This window comes from Phycodurus eques, chromosome 10 (assembly GCF_024500275.1).
Source record: "Phycodurus eques isolate BA_2022a chromosome 10, UOR_Pequ_1.1, whole genome shotgun sequence".
Classification (NCBI taxonomy): domain Eukaryota; kingdom Metazoa; phylum Chordata; class Actinopteri; order Syngnathiformes; family Syngnathidae; genus Phycodurus; species Phycodurus eques.
This window is the reverse complement of record NC_084534.1, coordinates 18,874,115-18,894,290: the sequence shown is the minus strand read 5'-3', so window position 1 is coordinate 18,894,290 and position 20,176 is coordinate 18,874,115. Positions and strand designations below refer to the sequence as shown.

General features: G+C 39.6%; 1 protein-coding gene across 1 annotated transcript; it reads left to right on the top strand.

Annotated features, from left to right (window-relative positions):
- Positions 1-13,884: 13,884 nt before the first annotated feature.
- On the top strand, positions 13,885-18,532 carry mrps16 (mitochondrial ribosomal protein S16). Its single transcript, XM_061687888.1, has 4 exons — positions 13,885-14,051; positions 14,201-14,238; positions 16,929-17,195; positions 18,303-18,532. Exons 2-4 carry the CDS (start codon positions 14,226-14,228, stop codon positions 18,416-18,418), a joined length of 396 nt encoding a protein of 131 aa, XP_061543872.1. The 5' UTR covers positions 13,885-14,051; positions 14,201-14,225; the 3' UTR covers positions 18,419-18,532.
- The last annotated feature ends 1,644 nt before the right edge of the window (positions 18,533-20,176 follow it).

Sequence of the window (20,176 nt, the reverse complement as noted above, 5' to 3'; positions counted from 1 at the left end):
TATATTTTAAGACAGTTTTACAACACAAATTTGTAAAATAGTGCAGTGGTAAAACAGATTTTCTTGTAGATTTTTACCTATTCCTTTTTTTAAACAACACCATCAATTGTAGGTTCTAGGTAATAACTGATATCAAAACATAGGGCTCAACTCAATTCACTGCGACTTAAATGTATCTATAGAGCACCTTTAAAACAACCACCACCAGTGCTGTGCATAGAGGGGAAAAAATCAAACATAAAACGCAAGTCAAATAAACACATTTTAAAAACAATAAAACAGTCACACGTTTAAAAAGTAAAAAAGCAAGTAAGGCAGGTAGCCATTGGAGGGAAGCCAGAATAAGAGTTACGTGCTCCCTCTTTGGTGTTCCAGTTAAGAGGTGAGCAGCAGCATTTTGAACCAACTGGAGACATTTGAGGGACAACTGGCTGATTCCATAGTAAAGCATATTATAGTAAACCGGCCGAGATGTGATGCAAGCATTGATTACTGTTTCAAATAGCTACTGTGTCAGAAAAGGGTCATCTTTCTCAGCTACCTCAGGTGAAAAAATCTGGATTTAGCTACTGTCCCCCCCCCCCCCCCCCCCCAAAAGGTGATATGACGTTAAAATAAAATATTTGCCCCCCCCACACAAAAAGTTTATTCCCGATTCTATATTTCCCTTTCACTTATAGAAAAAGCAAATGATTTTGTCAGCATTTACTAACATCAACATATTTTTTTTTTCCTTTTCAGATTATTTGAAAATAAGGGTTTCCACTTTGTGAAAAAAAATATCCTTTTTGTCAAAATGTATATGTAAACACAATCCTTCATGCATTACAACTTTAAATGTTTATCAATTTATCATAAGATGAGCCATCAAACTGCATGACTTGGTCTGTCAATATATTTTTATTGTCGAACATCGCACCCCGTCCAGCCTTTTCCTTGTGCAGAGTTTTTCAGTTAAGTCAAGGTCACCACTGCAAAATATTTGCGGCTTGGAAGAACATACGTCGGGTCAAAGGTTTCCAGTACAGTATGTCGATAAAATCACTGCTTTTGCAACTTACAAGTGGGCACCATGTCTTTGGCAATGTTCAGTGTGATTGACTCAGTGATAGCCTTCCTCTAGGCTCCTTAATTGTCATACAGAAAACAGTGGGAAAACGATTCTGCTCATGTTGTCAATTTCTTAGCGTGAATTATACTCACAATTGGCTTTTTTTTGTTTTTTGTTTTTTTAAATAATTGCAAGAGGGGTCAGAAATGAGCTAATTTGGCAACACTGACTCAGCTTTTGTAAACTAGCTCCTCTCTGTTCACAGCCATGTTGTTAGTGCAAGTAGTGTGCGTCACAGAGATGAACAATAAACGCTAATTAATCAATAAAAACGATTAACCACCCTGCCCTATCGAAACAACTTCATTGCCTCGATGTCGTCACTGTGCAAATAAATCTGTAAATCTGTGTCGTTAAGCGTATTTTTAAAGCAGAGAATTATGTTTTCAAGATTTCTAGCAGGCCTTATTTGACTATGGGGGCTATTAACCACTAAAAAGACACAGTTGTGATCTTTCTGCCAAAGTGAAAAAGGAAACGCACTATGATGTTGCTATTACAACTCTCCAAATTGCATGTCAAACTGCAAATGTAAAGAAAAATACTTTGCTGGGTTTCACTGGGGGTTTCTGGCAACATTTTATTACAGCAGCTAGTGTAACAATCCATTTTACGCGACCAAGAATGTGTTTGTGCGTGCATGTCTCTGTGTGTGTGTGTGTGTGTGTGTGTGTCATGTGACAGGACCAAAATGTTTGGGTATCACGCTCTGATGTGCATGCCAAATCTACTTGCCCTCTCACACAAACTAGCAGTGTGCTGCTCGGCTAGCAGAGGTCTGAACAGAGCGCCGCTGGGTTGGCGGTCGCAACCTACCACAGACAGACTTTGGTCCCCTCACTGATTATACAGCCACTATAAGTTTCAATTCCACCTATGTATGACTACTTTGGATAGTGTGTGCCAAAGTTGAGAATACATTATCAAGTTGCAAGTGGGATTCTGGAAGCCATGTCTGAAAAACAGGCTAAGCTATTTCACTCAAATCAAGAGTTTCAAACTTGGGTTAGGGTTTGAAATCAGGGTTACAGGTCGGGCTGCAATAGTTGTCGATTTTCAACTCATCGGTTAATTATTGCACCTCTACTTCCAAGCCTGGGTTACAGTTTCAAAGAGTTAGGTTTTTTTTTTTTTTTTTAAATTAGCATTTCACAAAAGGTTCAGGGTTTTAAATTAAGGTTTCAAGCTTGCGTTAGTTTCAAAGATTAAGTCACAGTTGTAGTAGGTCGAAGCCTCTGTTAAGATTTCAAATAAGGATAAGTTTTCAAATGAGAGTTTCATGCCACAATTAGGGGTTCAAGACAGGGTTTGAAAATTTGAATATTGTCTCAAGTCGGGGTGTGTTTTTGTAGATAGATTTCTCAAACTGGCTGTAAAATGCCTTCCGGTTTACAGTATATGGCACAATCTTGCTCACATTTGTACCAACATTTTAAATTGTCATATTTAATTAATTAAAATGTTAATAAACAAAAATTCACCAAATGATGTTGAGATATTGTAAGCGTTCTTTGTTACCAAACCCCTTTTTACAGCAATTTGAAGAATAATTGAACAAACTATTATCCTTAACTTGTCATTTCAAAACTAGTTATCCATCAATTTGTTGTGCATATTTAATAATATGAGAATATTTATAGAATTTCAGAGTCATAACCGTAACTACAATGGTGTCCGTGACAAAAATGAGTTTGACTCCCCTGCTTTCAGTAAAATGGAAATTAATGAAGGCGACATTAATTTGCCAGATTGTATTTAAACATTTTGAAATTCATTTTGGATTATAACCATCCATTTTCTATTGCGCATGTCCACATTGAGCTGGAGCCTATCCCAGCAGACTTTGAGTGAGAGAAGCGGGGTACACCCTTTACTGGTCATCAGCCAATCGCAGGGCACAAATTGACAAGCAACAACTCACATTGAAATCTCAGGACAATTTGGAGTTTTGAGTGAAGCTAACATCCATGTTATCGGAATGTGGGCTGGAAGAAGCTGGAGAAAACATGGAGTAAACCCTCGCAAGCACGGGGTAAGCATGCTACAATCTCAGAACTGTGAAGCTGATGTGATAACCACTTGTCCATAATTAAAGTTAAATAAGAGGAAAAGGTGGCACGGTTGTCAGATGTGTGAGGTGGTGTTTCGCCCGCCATAGTTTTGCCACTTTGTTTTATTGACAGAGGCGTGACAGCACATGCTTGTCCATTCCCAAGAAATGCTTTAATCCTGCAGCTGAGAGAGTACACAAACTTTTTAAAAAAAGAAGTCCCTTTGTTAATTAAGATAAAAGTAATGCCTCCATTTTGCATGCTATTACAATTAGTCTCACCACAACCATCTGAAAGATCCTTCCAGAGAAGGGAGATCACTTGACCGCCCCCCGCCTGTGACCAAATCCCATCTTTCCATTAGGTGCTCTCTGCGAGCAGAACATCTATCAAGCACTCGAGCTGGACACAGATGCTTACAAAATAAAAAATACAAAAAATAAAAAAGCAGGGGGCATCACAAAGAGCTCACAGAAGATGAGTCACACGGCGCCTGTGATTGAAAAGAGCCATTCTTCCTGCCAAGTCTAAAGAGAATAATATAAATTCTTGCTGTTTCCCTTCTAAAAAATACTTACACAAGACAAACATGTAGAGTATGACCATTTCCAAAGCAATCCTCAGGCCTTGTTCAATTTTGCAACCCTTTGAGCTTGTCCAAGGCCTTTTTGTGGTCACATATAGACTATATGACTATAGTTTTTAACTAATATCATTTATTATCATTTGTATAAAATATTAAATTAATTTGTATTTGTAATTGTTCATTTTCTACCCCCTTTAAATTCCAGTTTGCACAAGGCGTACATTGGAAAACAACCTTAAAAAAAAAGAGAACTAAATCTTATATTGCTAATAGTACGTTTCTGCAGTAAAATTATTGGAACGCGTTTTCCCTTGCCCGGATGCGGGTCACCGGGGCCCCCTCTCTGGAGCCAGGCCTGGAGGTGGGGCTCGAAGGCGCCTTGTGGCCGGGCCTGCATCCATGGGGCCCGGTCGGGCACAGCCCGAAAGGATAACGTGGGTCCCCCTTCCCATGGGCCAACCACCTGTGGGAGGGGCCATAGGGGTCGGGTGCATTATGAGCTGGGCGGTGGCCGAAGGCAGGGACCTCGGCGATCCGATCCCCGGCGACAGAAGCTGGCTCTAGGGACGTGGAATGTCGCCTCTCTGGCAGGGAAGGAGCCCGAGCTGGTGTGCGAGGTCGAGAAGTTCTGACTAGATATAGTCGGGCTCGCCACCACACACAGCTTGGGCTCTGGTACCAGTCCTCTCGAGAGGGGTTTGACTCTCTTCCACTGTGGAGAGGCGCCGAGCACGTGTGTGTATACTTATTGCCACTCGGCTCGGGCCCTGTACATTGGGGTTCACCCCGTTGGACAAGAGGGTAGACTCCTTCCGCCTTCGGGTAGGGGGGTGGGTCCTGACTGTTGTTTGTGCCTATGCACCAAACAGCACTTCAGAGTACCCACCCTTTTTGGAGTCCTTGGAGGGGGTGCTGGAGAGCGCTCCGGCTGGGGACTCCATCGTTCTGCTGGGGGACTTCAATGCTCACGTGGGCAATGACAGTGAGACCTGGAAGGGCGTGATTGGGAGGAACGCCCCCCCCCCCCCCCACGAAGTTCTGTTATTGGACTTCTGTGCTCATCACGGATTATCCAAAACGAACACCATGTTCAAGCATAAGGGTGTCCACACGTGCTTTTGGCACCAGGACACCCTAGGTTGCAGATCGATGATTGACTTTGTGGTCGTGTCATCGGACCTGCGACCTCATGTCTTGGACACTCGGTTGAAGAGAGGAGCGGAGCTGTCAACTGATCACCAACTGGTGGTGAGTTGGCTCCGATGGTGGGGGAAGATGCTAGTCCGACCTGGCAGGCCCAAATGTATTGTGAGGGTCTGCTGTGAACGTCTGGCAGAATCCCCTGTCAGAAGGAGTTTCAAGTCCCACCTCCGACAGAACTTCACGCACGTCTCGGGGGAGGCGGGGGACATAGAGTCTGAGTGGACCATGTTCTGCGCCTCCATTGCTGAGGTGGCCGACCGGAGCTGTGGTCGTAAGGTTGTCGGTGTCTGTCGTGGCGGAAATCCCCAAACCCGTTGGTGGACACCAACGGTGAGGGATGCCGTCAAGCTGAAGAGGGAATCCTATCAGACCTTTTTGGCCTGTGGGACTCCTGAGGCAGCTGATGGGTACCGGCTGGCCAAACGAAATGCAGCTTTGATGATTGCTGAGGCAAAAACTCGGACGTGGGAGGAGTCCAGTGAGGCCATGGAGAAAGATTTCCGAACGGCTTGGAAGAAATTCTGGTCCACCAGCCGGCGTCTCAGGAGGGGTAAGCAGTGCACTATCAACACTGTGTATAGTGGGGATGGGGCACTGCTGACCTCGACTCGGGACGTTGTGTCTCGGTGGGGAGAATACTTCGAAGACCTCCTCAATTCCACCGACACGTCTTCCCATGAGGAAGCAGAGTCTCGGGTCTCTGAGGCGGGCTCTCCTATCACTGGGGTTTTGTTGGACCGGGGTTCAAGTTTGCATGTTCTCCCCGTGCCTGCGTGGGTTTTCTCTGGGCACTCCGTTTTCCTCCCACATCCCAAAAACATGCATGGTAGGTTAATTGAAGACTCTAATTTGCCCGTAGGTGTGAATGTGAGTGCGGATGGTTGCTGGTTTGTATGTGCCCTGCGATTGGCTGGCAACCAGCTCAGGGTGTACCCCGCCTCCTGCCCAATGATAGCTGCGATAGGCTCCAGCACGCCCGCGACCCTGGTGAGGAGAAGCGGCTCAGAAAATGGATGGATGGATGGCCATGAAAGCATTAAGTGTTCCTCAGTGGGTTCACCAATTCTACTGTTCGTTATGCAAAGTAATCAATTCAACACATGGGACAATCGGTCAGAATATAACGTACAATGACGCTCAGTAATGAGACGTAAAATTTAACAGCTAAAATGAGGGGGAAAAAGCTGATTTTCTTTCATAATGTGCCTGAGAAAATGTGTTTGTTTGCCCTCGTGACAAGTAGATAGCATCGATAAATAGCCGATTGCGAGGGGATGTTAATCTTAGGGACCCTGTCTGATCCCTACTAGTGTTGTTAGTGGTTGTGGAAGACCAGAAGAAACGTTTTCCTGTCAGTTTGTATCAGTTCGTCCTTTGATGGACTCACTACATTTTTTTGGGGGGGGGGCATGTTCATTATTAAATATTCTGAGTCTTTAGTGATTTGAAAATTGACTTTTAATTGGTTGGATACAAATAGTTGGGTCTTGGGAGTGCCTCTTTACCCATCAAGTGTGAAATTAAACAACACATTAAATCTCTTGTTGGCTTGTTCCCATGCGTGTGAACGAGCCGTTCTGGATTTGGCCAGATGTGACAGTGGTGTTCATTTACATTATAACCTTCCAACATCGAGTTTCTCCCCCCGTGACGTGGCAGCTGGGCAAAGATATGAGTACTAAATGGAGGCGCAATAATATCATAGCCATGAAGTAAGGAGAGCTGAAGTGTCAGCTTCCGATAACCGCCACTTACATGAATGTTGAAGCTGCAGGTTGTATTTGTGTCCGCTACATGCAACGCATGCACGAATCCGCACTCTAATTTGCAAGTGTAATTATAAAGTATAAAATAGCAAATGAGGCTATTATTTCATCTTTTCTTTTTAGAATCAGGGCTGTTTGAGATTTGAGAACAAGTATCGGACTATTGACTAGTAACAACGTCCTAGCTTTGTCCGTGGTCGTCATTGTAATAAGAGTTTCATTCTTAAGACTGCTGCTTACTTTAAAACAGGCCTGATTTCCATTGTTTCTTGTAGGAAAGTTTGGAATATTCAAACAAATAGGAGGTTTGACCATCATCCCAATTCCCAATTTGTTTTGTTCAACATTTGAGGGTTCATTGTATGATCTATAGTACGTAAAGAACTTTGTAATGACAAAGTTTGTGAAACCATGGCCTTGGTAAATAATAGCAACTTCATAAAGATTTACAGGACAGCTCAGCCCAAAGTAAATAATAAGTAAGTAATATGTAAATATAGTGTTTTAGTTGAGCAAAAGCGGCACATCCCAACACCAATCTGTTTGAGGTTTCTTTCTCTTTTTTTGGTTTGTTTGTTTTTTTTTAAATCAAAGTCGTAAAGGAATATTTTTTCCAGACTTCAGTGATGTGACAGAGCCACAGTAGTTGGAGCGGGCCCTTTGCTTTTTTCCAAGTAAAATATCTGGTCATCTGAGCGTCCCTAACTGAGCTGTCACAGGCAATTAGCAGAGGAACAACTCGTATTGGTATCCCAAGGAGCATGGGGTGCTCACGAGAGAGTGCTGGCCACAACTTGAATCAATGTCACCGTTCAGATCATCACGCATTGCAGATTCACCATGTAAGATGCATTTGGTGTGCTCCCTCGCCATGTAAGGCCTCCATTCATTTGCAGTTTTTCCACAGAAACATTGTCAGCCTAATAACGACACTTTCCTCAGGAAAACTCAGCCATGCCTTGTGGGGCTCGGAGCATTGTGTGTGTCACGATGTTTGTCTGGCTCGCCACAGCCACTTGTGTCAACCCAAAATGCTTCACCCTCACTAAACTCGCCTTGTAATCTTGTTATTTCTTTTGGTTAACTTGTTCATTGAGTAATATGATAGAATAATGCAATTAGATATATTCAAAAAAATGTAAAGTGAGGTTTGCAACGTTGGTAAGTTTTTAATTAATGAATTTCTTTTTTTTTATGGTTTCTCGAAGAATCATTGGGTAGAGTTGGAGATGTTGCACTGACAAAAACGGAGGGCCTCCTCCTATGTTGATATATTTCCAGAGAAATCAATTCGAGAGATTGGATGTATAATTGCAGAGGAACTGATTGATTGATACATCAATGTTCACTGTAATTTGGACGAGTGGCGGTGGTTTCATGTAAACAATTGACTGGTCACATCTTCGAGAGGTCAACATTACTGGAACAAAGAGATTTAACAGTAACACAGGATGGATTTAAGTTCCCAATTCCAATATAATGCCTGTATGTGATTTTGTCTATTTCCATGCATACTGTATTTCAAGTGACACATACTGTACCCGATATAGCTGTGTTTAGACTGCAAAGGTGCTCAAATTCCAAGTAAGAGTAACATAAGAGTAATACTAAAAAAAATAGTTTTAAAATTTAGATAGCATTTAGTTGGCCCGACTGACTCTTTCCCCCTTTGATTGAAATTAGGCTAAGCATGAAAAAAATGCTGCAGTCTGCAAATATTTTCCTTATTTAGCGATGGGTACACCTTTAAAGTAGCATATTTAGACCATATTTGGCCATATCTGTCCAAATGGTTGTCTATTGTCATACTAGACCGGCTCCAACTACCGGAGACAAATTCCTTGTGTGTTTTTGACATACTTGGCAAATAAAGATGATTCTGATTTTGATTCTGATGTGTGACAGTTTGACTGCCAAGTAGCTAAAGTTAAATCTCTGAGCCATTCTGTGACACCAGCGACACAAAATGGCGCTAAAAGTTCACTAGGTAAACAGCAGTGGAAACTAGTGAGCAGTGGTGAGGCCGGCCCTATTCTGGGTGGGCTCAAGCCCATTGCGACAATGTCACTTTCATAATGAACCTTTATTTGCGTCGCTCGTCAATATTAGACACTGTTATGCACTACTGACCATATAATGTGGCACACATCCTATTACTGAATACTCAATAACTTGTAACAAGGGCTGAGCTAACAAATTCTGAGTAACCTACCTGTGTTTTTTATTTAAGATAAAAAAATAAACTTGTTAAAGTATGTTTCCACTCTCAATATGGAACACTGGCGTGTCATAAAATTACAACTTTAGTGAGCGACGGCAGGGGAACTGCTACGAGATAGCACACCAGCTGCTGCAGTGCATTCTGCGACGTGTAGAACCAGCAGTGTTTTCAGACAGCTATTAAAAGAATATTTTGCCAATATGAGTTTGCAACGTTACTTGTAATCAAATATTTAGACTGTCTAACTATTGTTCTGCTGTGGTTCGCACCCCTATTCCCCTTGTCCATTCTGTCCCTCGGTCTATCTCCTGAAACCCTTTTCTGCCCGGCTGCATTTTCAATAAACATCCGAATGATTTTTTTAAAAATTAAAAAAATAAGCAGAGGAAGTATTTAAAACTCCCCTGTTGCACAGCAAAACTGTTCCAGCACAAAGGAGCTATAGATCCACCATTCTGCAAGGCCATGCAGCTGAACATGACCGGTTAAAATAAATGAATAAAAGAAGATTTTGTCCACCTAACAGTAGGCTCTGGTTAATTTTGCGAGTGTACACAACACCTCTCATGGCACGGTTGGAAACGCTGGGAAATTGCATCATATTAACAAATACAATTACCCAAAATAACACACAAAATAAAAAAAGGTCACTGTTGGATATATTGTAGAAGTTATCATTTATTTGCTTAGCTTGCATTAGTATTATGGACAATTTTTTAGAAAGAAAGATGTCTCGCCTTCAAGAAGATGACTCAGCAGGAATCATCTGAGAGAAGGACGTGGCCGGGACGTGGCAGGTGTTGGTGCCATGTTTTCACCTTGAAACCCTCCCCTTAGTACGTTATGTCTTGTAAACTTAGAAACCTCCCTATTTTCAAATAAATGCAGGAGCGACGGGAGAGATTGTTTAGAGCGTGTTGAGAGGCTGTAATCTGAACAATCTCCCATGCGCCCTCCTCATGAGAAAAAGAAACCAGCGTCTTCATTCCTTTTGTGTCTATTTTTTATAATGTTGGGCAAGATAAATCCAACAGTCACGCAAAGCAACACGCGAGTGCATGAGTGTCATATCATTTACGTGATCGCTTCTTTTGCCAGTTATTAATGATTACTGCCCTATAGTGTACAATAAAAATTAATAGAATAACTAGAAATGTACTACTGTAGCTAATAATTAATATGATTGCTTAACGTCCCAGTGATTCATAATACCCGCAACCCTGCACAATAGAAATAAACAGAACTCAGTGTTGTCTTGATTTGAGTTTATTCTGTTTTATGACCACATTTGTAACTTAAAAGACGTGTATCTCAAATCTCTGTCCCTGTTGAAATCTTCCAGCCCGCCATAAAAAAAACCCCAAAAAACTTTGTAATGTGTTTTAATAGGAAAATAGCGCTCTACAGTATTATATTATATAAAAACATACAATAATAATGTACTTAAATACGAAGTTAAAAGACTTAGTTTGTTTATCGTGATTAATTCATTGTGTGGCTGTTTCCTGTGTGTGCTTCTCAGCCACAAGGGGGCAGTATAATACAGACATACAGATATATGTACATAAAGGAGACGGTCACAACTGCTCAGTATGATGCAGTAATATTAGATGGTTTATGCAGAGGATAAAGGATATATGCCTGTGAGTATTATAGTCTAGATCTACAAATGTTTGTACACGCATTGCTGGTTTGTGTTCAAATATCAGTTGCTGAAAGTTATAACACCACTCTTTGTTAACCTGTCTTTAGTATTTTGTCTGTTAGCATTAAGATAGTGGACTTTCCCAAGGAAAGGTTACGTGGTTGTTTAAAATACACAACATGTGATTCTCTTTGTTTTAAGTTGAGATAGACCGTAAACTTAACTGGGCAGTAAAGCCTCTTATTTTGAAGAAGAAGACTCACTATCTACCAAAGTGTTGCTTGTTGTGCAGTTTTCACTCCCGCCACCTTGCCAGCATATCACAAATTTTCCTCTCAAGTCAAAGCAAAAAAGCGGTCGAGTGACGGATCTCGAAACACTCATAAAGGAGTGACCCGAGTCACTCCTAAATCGAAGTTACCACTGTACCAGAAATAATCTGACTTCAAAAAAGTCCAGGGCACATTCAGTCACATGTACATGTGCAAATATCTAATAAATAATGTCATTGCTACTCTTCTCAGTTATTCATGATAACTGCCAGCTTGTACAATAGAAGTGAACAGAAAACTACAAAGAATCCAGTTTTTAAAAAAAAGTCCATGGCATGCTCGGGCACAAGTGTGCACATTATACAGTCTTACTATTAATGTGATCCCTCCTTTCGCCAGTTATGAATGATAATCCCCACTTTAAAAACCCAGAGTAAAAAAATAAATAAAATAAAATAAAAAAGTCTGTGGCATGCTTGGTCACGGATGGGAAAATATGAGCATACAATGCATGTGTCAAATGCTTAATGCCATGACTCCTGTCATCAGATCAGTTATTCACGAAAACCAATACTTTTTCACAATAGAAATAAACAGAAAGACTAAAAAAAAAATCCAAAAAGTCACATACAATGGATTATCTCATAAATAATTTGATTCTAGCTCTTGCCAGTTATTCATGATAGTCACCACCTTGCACAACAGAAATAAACAGAGTTAGTTCGAGAGTTAGAGAGTCTAGAGAGCAATCTAGATTTTGGCCATGTGGCCTTATCTAACTGTGTGAAGAAGACTGAAACACATCTGCTGTTGCCCCCTGCCCCAGTCCAAGTTTGTGAAAGTTCTTTATTTAATTTATAATGCAATACATCACATTTGCTGAGTTGAGATCAAGTCCTTTCTCAAGTGAAAACACCAGGTAGGTGACAGGGGCACAAAATTCAATATAAAATGTTATATTCTACCGCCCTGCTTCGCTACATTTTGGTATATATTGATATCTATATGTATGTATGAAGACATAAGGATTTTTAGAATTACAAAGGGCCCCATCTCTTTTCGTATCGCGGGTGACCTCACACAAACAAATTTTTTGGGTCTATACACACACACAAACACACACACACACACACACACACGTCCACAGAGATACAGAAAACAAGGTTTACACAACAAGAGTGTGAAATCAGCATGTTCCGAGACTGCGGGGGTAGCTGAGCTCGCGGTGGGCACAAATGTTGACTTCAGGCACGGCGGTGACCCCTCCATTCACCATCTTCAGCCTCCTGGAACAAAAAATCTGCCTCTCATTAGCACCAAGTTGCTCGGAAGAGATTTCAAACTATATGTGCTGGTGATGTAAGGCCACACGAGGGGAATAGAAATGACTGGAAGTGTTGATGTTATACACGGACAGGGCCAAGATAATCCACCGCAATATTGCAGTAGCATTCAATTATATATCCACCTATTGGTTTTCTTGTTTGTTTCTGTGCCTTCCATGAACACAACCAAACACCGCAGGACTGCAAGCATTTCCTTTTCAGTACACACTGACACTTTGTGGACAATTGCCCGCAACATTAAATTAATAAATATAGCCACACAACAATTAAAGACAGTGAATTACCTTCATTTGAATCAATCTTAAATAACTTACTTGAAGGTTTACTTGAGTAAAAGCTGAAGCATCTTTACAGAGTATAACTTTGTGAAAAGTTTAAGTGACCTTGTAGAACATTATGAGAGAGTAATAAAAGTCTTAAAGTATCTGACATTTGCTGTATATCAAGTGGAGAAGAGAGAAAGAAGTTACTGTAGCCAGCAAATGTGAGCCTGATCATCAAGTCCTTACGAGGTGTCAGAAAAGTTGTACGACTGAGGTCACAAAGGATATATGCACAATTTTTAGAATCCAAACTACACATTTTTCTCCTTCAAAGTAATCCCCCTGCAGTCGAATGCACTTTTCCGGCCTTCTGTGGCTCGCCTTCACGCACCCCTGGAAGGATTCTCCCAGGGTCGTCCACATCGCCGTCATCGGGGCCATCCTGATGTCTTCCCACAATTGAAGGGTAAATTTGTAATTTGGCTTTTAAATATATATTTTTGGTTACATTGCCCCAGAAACCTTTCTGACACACCTCGTACGCCGTAACAAGTTCATGATATGTAAAAGAATATCATGACTTCACTGGATTTTTATAAATTAAGTTAACCTAGCAGCTTGGATGGGGAGTTGTTGAATGTCAGTATTTCTGACACTTCAGGTGGTAAAAGAGGCACGTCATCCTTTCATTTAATTTTTTTACTTTCACTTCATCCGGAAGAGTTTTCAACTCCGATGTGCGATTTTCATATTGCTCTTGAGTGTTGAGGTTTGTAATGCACTTTTGTAGTTAAATATTTTCTTATCAACATTATAGTGAATTTCCAATGAACTTCAATGATTAATATAGGCATATATTGCATGATATTGTTCATTTTAATTAAAAACATGATCAAGTGTAATTTTTAAACCTCGAATGAAATATTCTAGTAGTTCAATACAAGTTACAATTATGTGAAATTATGCATGTGTTCAGACGGTGAAACGTCTCGATACGTGATGTGTATTTGCATATTTGGTTCAATCTTTAGGTCCATATCCCATTCGTAATTTCCATATAATAGTAGGCCTATTATAAAAGATAAAATATCACCAAAAGTAACACAGGCATCAAATATTTAAGAGTGAGATTAATCTTTCGTCATTGCTATTGTGCAATCTAAATTGCCCGTAGGTGTGACTGTGACTCCGAATGGTTGTTTGTTTCTATGTGCCCTGCGATTGGCTGGCGAGCAGTCCAGGGTGTACCCCGCCTCTCGCCCAGAGTCAGCTGTCATTGGCTCCAGCAGCCTTGTGAGGATAAAATTGGATGGATTAATTAAAAGAAATCATTTGTGGACATTTTGGGTCATGTCCACAGACGTTCCGGCCACTGTGGTTTAGCAGTGCAACACTGCCCCCTACCGACCTGAAACCGAGCAAACTCTTGGCCGTAAACAACTACGCAACTTCCGGTTGAAACATGGCTGCGCACTGACAAATGTCACGTTAGTTTTGGACAACCCGACAAAAAACAAGCAGTCAGTATTGCTTAAAACCTCAACTCTACTGACCTATTACCCGGACGCCTCATTCTCGACGTCAGAGGTATTCTGTTAAATTTTGCTCTATATCGCTACACTCCCTTGCTGTTAGTTGTTAGCATTAGCTCGGCAGAGCTACGGACAATGTAAACATTACAATGACTTGGTTTGAAAGCTGTTTTTTTTTTTTTAAATATTCTTTTCCTATTTTAGGTTTTAAAAGTATAAAGCTGGCATCATGGTCCAACTGTGTAAGTATCGTATCTAAATTTATTAAAATGAATCATTGTGCCGTTCCGCGTAGAACCTCGAAGAAGCAAGAGAGGGGTCCTCGGTTTGCGACACTTGAATTCCGATGGTGGCATCCGAACCACATTTTGTTGTTGTAAAGTCATAATTTCAATAGATATTAGGGATGAAAAACACATTGAATCCATAAATATAAAACAAACTAATAACCAGTGTTGGGAAGATTAGTTTGGAAATGGTGTTGCTTACAATTGCAAGTTTTCCTGTTGAAAATGTAATAGTAGTGTGACTATTTCAATTACTCTCTCAAAGTAGTATAACTAATTTGATTTAATTACATTTAATTACTTAATTTTGAATTAATGCATCAGCAACAGCTGTGGATGTTTCCTCTAAAAAAAAAAAAGTGAATTAAAACCATAGATCATTATATTGGTATTAACCACATATTTGTTTTTCACATAAATAGTAAACGGATTAAAAAAAAAAAACATGATGAAATGTAAATACATCATAAAAATTTGTATTTTTCATTATGCATAGTTATATACTCACTAACCTTTTTGAAACTGACAACCCAGATAAGTGAATGTTCCATTAAAAAAAAAAAAAAGTCTACAGATGAAAATATTCAAAAGTCAATGTTCTTTTTATGTGTTCCAAAGTGTAACTATGAATTTAACCTTTTTCAAATCTCAGACAAACTATTAGATTGCACCACAAGGTGGTGCTTCGAGGTCATAGTTGGAAAAATGTGTTTACCACTGGCACATGACCATAGAGAGCCAAACACAAGCATGGGCTTTAGAAGGAGGAAGCGAAATTTTGCGGCTATTTTTGAAATAGCAAAAAATTGAAATTGAAATTGTAATCATGGCAATTTCCAAAAGCAACTGTAATTTAATCACACATCGTCATTAATCTAATAAATTACAATTACATAATTTTTGTCATTAAAATAACCTCGTAACATGTTATTAGTTACTCCCAAACACTTATAAAAAGCTTAAGGTCAAAGCCTTGTGCTGTGTGTCGCTAGCGTCGTAAGCCGAGGACCCCCTGTATTATGGAAAATGTGCAGTTGTATATACACAAGCGAAGGGAGTCAGACAAACAATGCAATATTTTGTTGCGTTGTTCTGCATTTTGGGGTTTGGTAGCTTTTACCTACAGCCATTTATTTAGCTTTTAGAGCAATGTATTGTACATGTGAAATACTCAATAAGTCACTGTTTGTTAATTGTGTGGATCAATCAGACATAAAAAAATATATATACAAATCTTGTCATTTCTTTTATTTATTTAATAAGTAGGCATAACATGAAGGCATTTAAAATGTTTATTTTGTTCAAAATAAATGAATTGCATAAAAACATGATGAAGTAATTAATTATGAACCCTTCAACTGCTCCTCCATATTGTAATCTGTTTTGCATTAAAGATAATAAATGTATAAGGGGGGAAAAAAACACATCTGTGGACTAAAGCGAAGTTAATCATCAAGCTATTAAAACAAATACTGTATTTCCTCTCGCTGTGGGCGTTTGGCAGACTAGGCAGAGTAAATAAACCGGGCATAGTTCCGCAGAACATAAACAGGGACCCGCACAACATTGTGGTGCAACCACATGTCTACTGGTGAAAGATGTTGTCTCCATATTACTTCAGATCATCTTTAATACTGTCAGATGTCAGATAATGTAATGATTTACTTCTCTCATCCTGTTTACAATTAGTGCTTTGTCTTTTGTCTTTGTTTCTCTCTCCCTTCTAGAACCTTTGTTCTGTTCGACTGATCAAGTCTGATTCTCAATAAACCTCAATTATAATACCACACCGGAAGCTTAAAAACTCCACTTTGACACAGTAAAACTGTTCCGGCAAAAAAGGATACAGATTTTCCATTCTGCTTGTCCTAACAGCCGAACAGGACAAAACAAAAATTAAAACAAATCTTTAATACTGCGCAGGGCACTCATTTACAACATGTTGTAACTCGCTACACTTTAATTCACCAGAGAAACTGTTTACGTGCTGCTGGTTTGGTTAGCAACAGCATTGCAATGGGCTTAGCAGTTAAGTCTTTCATCCATCAATCCATCCATCCATCCATCCATTTTCTGAGCCGCTTCTCCTCACTAGGGTCGCGGACGTGTCATCGGGCAGGAGGCGGGGTACACCCTGAACTGGTTGCCAGCCAATCGCAGGGCACATACAAACAAACAACCATTCGCACTCACATTCACACCTACGGCCAATTTACGGCAGGAGAACAGTGAAACACAAACCTAATGAGCACACTCACGCAGGAGCTGCTATTGGCCACAGCTCACGGCCACTCGCATGCCGATTCGACGACGCCACACCATCAGACCCTGCCTCTTAAAGGCACTTGCATGCATTTAACACAGACTCTATGATACAGTACTGCATTTTCTATACATTTTATGCTTGCGATTTTGGGGGATTGTTCAAATACTTGTGTTTAAAAAGTGTGTTTTAGTAAGCTGATTGTTCTTAAAGCATGTAGGAGGGTTAAAGCTATTTTATTAATAAATGTATCGTGGATTTTCACTTATTGCAGGTGGGTCTAGAACGGATCCCCCGCGATGAACAGGGGTTTGCTGTACTATACATGTTTTCCCTCATGAGGTAATTAAAACGAAATGTGAAATTCAATCTCTTGTTGCAGCGTCACAGCTCTTAAAACGGTACCACGGGGGTTACGTGGTCCTCCGCATGGCTCTGGCAGGCCACAAGCAAGCCAACAGACCCTTCTACCGCATCGTGGCGGCATATAACAAGCGGGCGCGCGATGGCAAGTACATCGAGCAGCTGGGCACGTACGACCCGCTGCCCAACGTGCACAACGAGAAGCTGGTCAGCTTCAACTCGGACCGCATCAAGTACTGGATCGGCTGCGGCGCGCACCCCACCAAGCCGACGGCCAAACTTCTGGGTGCGTCTGCGTTCAGTCATTTGTTACTGTCTGGTGCTTTTCTTGTGTTGTACGTTCACTGGACACAACGTGAGGTGCACAATCCTTTACAAGAGCTGTACTGAAAAAGGCGACCTTTACAAAGATCATGAATAATGCTCAGTTTTGATTGATTAAATTAATACATAAATGAACACAAATACATAAATATTGTTTACAGTTTGTAGTGGTGTGTACAGTAAATGCACTCCATCATGGCAAGAGCTGTCTGTTATACACCTATTTAGCTACGAGTGGAGAAATAACTGCTATAACATCCAAATTTCTCTGCTGGGGATCTTTAAAGGATATCTAATCTTGTCTTAAATCCATCATTAAAATTTTATTACAGTATTAAAGCAAGCTAACAAAAGGTAAAATAAATCTTTAAAAAAGAAATACAAGGCAAAAGCTATAGTAGTTAGTGTTTAAAATTGAATGAAGAAAAGAAAGAATCCAACAATAAATGTTTATAAAAGAAAACAAAAGATATACTACAGTAAAAAAAAGAAAAATACATAATACAGTAATTGTGTTTAAAAATAAAATTCCAAAATATAAACATGTTTTAAAAGCAAGGAAAAGCTATACTTATATAATATTAAACATGTTTTAAAGAAAAAGGTGTAATACAATAATGAACATTTTTTAATGAGAAAAAACTATCATGCAATCATCAACATGTTTAGAAAATAAAACGATAATACAAAATTTACATATTGTTTGAAAGGTACAGTGATAATGAATTGTTTGAAAAAGCAAAAACTAAAAATCTACTGAAATGCTGTAAAAATGCAACAGTAAATATATTGTTTGAAAAATAGAAACAACTAATACAAAAATAAACATTTCAAAAAACTAACAAAAAAGCTATAATACATTCGATTCTCTGAAAGTGTCAGTATCTTTTATTAAATATATATTACGTCTCAATATTTGTCTGGCATACCTAATGATGTGGCCGCTGAGTGTACAGTATACCGCTGTGTAAGGAGAAACCCTATTCATTGGGAATGATACGACACAGGATGGACAAGGTAGCTGAGCTCAAATGGTTTTTCAGTCTTTCTCACGTTTCTGTTTCCGCAGGTTTGGCGGGGTTTTTCCCACTCCATCCCATGACGGTGACAGAGGCCGAGCGTCGGCGAGCCCAAGCGGCACAGACAGAAGCGGAAACGAAAAAAAGTCAGGAGGCGGACGTGTGAAGAGTTGTGATGTCACAGCAGCACACAGAGACTGTTTTTGTACTTTGTATATTATGTTAGACTTGTGCTTGATGCACTGAGTAAATCAATCATTAAAAGTGAGGAAAACTCGAACTTCTGTTTACAGCCTCCTTTACACAGCAATACTGCACCAGACAAGGCGTCTGCGCATTCTTAAAAAGGCTTCAATTAGGGGATTATATGGAAAAATCCCTCGAGCTAGAGCCTTTCCCAACTGACTTTGGTCACCAGTTCATCGTATAGGACAAAGGGGTTTTTACGCTCACATTCACGCCTGTGGACGATGAAGAAATAGTCTTCAATGAACCCAAAGCAAAGCAAAGCAAATGTATTTATATAGCGCATTTCATACACAAGGTAACTAACTCTATGTTACTCGCCTGACTGAAGTGACCAATTGATTATTGGCTGCAAATCAGCGAGCACAGACTTCGAAATAGCATGCATGTTTTCGGATGTGGGTGGAAGCTGGGAGAAGGCTGGAGTACCCGGAGAAAACCCATGCAAGCACGGGGAGAACATGAATTTCAGAACTGTGAGGCAGATATGCAATTTAATTTTTGTAAATTTACGCCATAAGTTACTACTTTATTCGTCATACAATTACACATTTAATCTCGAAAATATACTTTTTGTTTCAAAGTTATTCAACTTTTTCGTAAATCTAATCTCAACTATACGACTTTTCTTGAAAATATACAACTATTCGCATAAAATTATGTCTTAATCGCAAATGTATGACTATGACTTCTCGAAAATATACAACTTTATTCCGGCTGACTACCCTCAAATATACGACTTTATATTTAATATGTTTAGTTTCTTATATAGAACTTTATTACAGCAATATTACAATTTTTAAAAAATCTGCAAAAATATACAAATCTATTCTTGTGAGATTATGAGCAATCTTGAAAATGACTTTTCTAAAACAAAACATTCACCTATATTCTCATAATATTACAACTTTAAGCTTGAAAATATGACTTTTATCTCGAAAATGTATAACTTTTTATCTTGAAGATATACGAGTTTATTGATTTAAGATGACTGATACCACTAATCTCTATTTGACTTTTTTTCTTGAAAAATGTCCAACTGTTTTTTCATAAGATTGTGACCTAGTCTCAAATATACAACTACTGTATCATAAAAAAAGATATGGGACTTCTCGAAAATATCCAAGTATACTGGTAAGGTTATGACTTTAACCTCAAATATCTGATTTATCATCTCCAAAATGTGTTTGCTCAATGATCTACTTTATTCTCGTGATAAATCATCTTTAATCTCGTAGTCCAATTTCTTTTCAGTGTGGCCCTAATACCACAACTATATTATATACATCATTTTTAGTTTCATCCAATGCTGATCCCTACGAATAACAAATACACAACACATACTCCTTTTTTTCCCATTTGTCTTTCGTTGCTTTTGTCATCTTTAGTAATCCAATAAACTTTATTGTTCATTTGTTACTTATTCCCCTCTAAGAATTCACTTCCTCCTTTCACCTCTTGTCGTCGTTAAATCTTGGTCGTTTCTTCTTCTGCTTTCCTTTTCTGTGTGTGTTTGCTTTTGACTCAGTGGTGCTGAGTGATTAGCATCAAACAAGCAAGTGAAAAGCCTCAAGTGGACGGCAATGTCCATTTGATTATTTGCCCAGTTAATCTTACAGGCTAGCCAGCACTCCTTTTTTTCTCTCTTTTAGTCTGAATAGCACCTTTTCCCAACCCA

Coding starts and splice junctions, on each gene's coding strand:
- mrps16 (XM_061687888.1), top strand. Junction 17,196..18,302: donor GCCGACGGCCAAACTTCTGG/GTGCGTCTGCGT, acceptor CTGTTTCCGCAG/GTTTGGCGGGGTTTTTCCCA.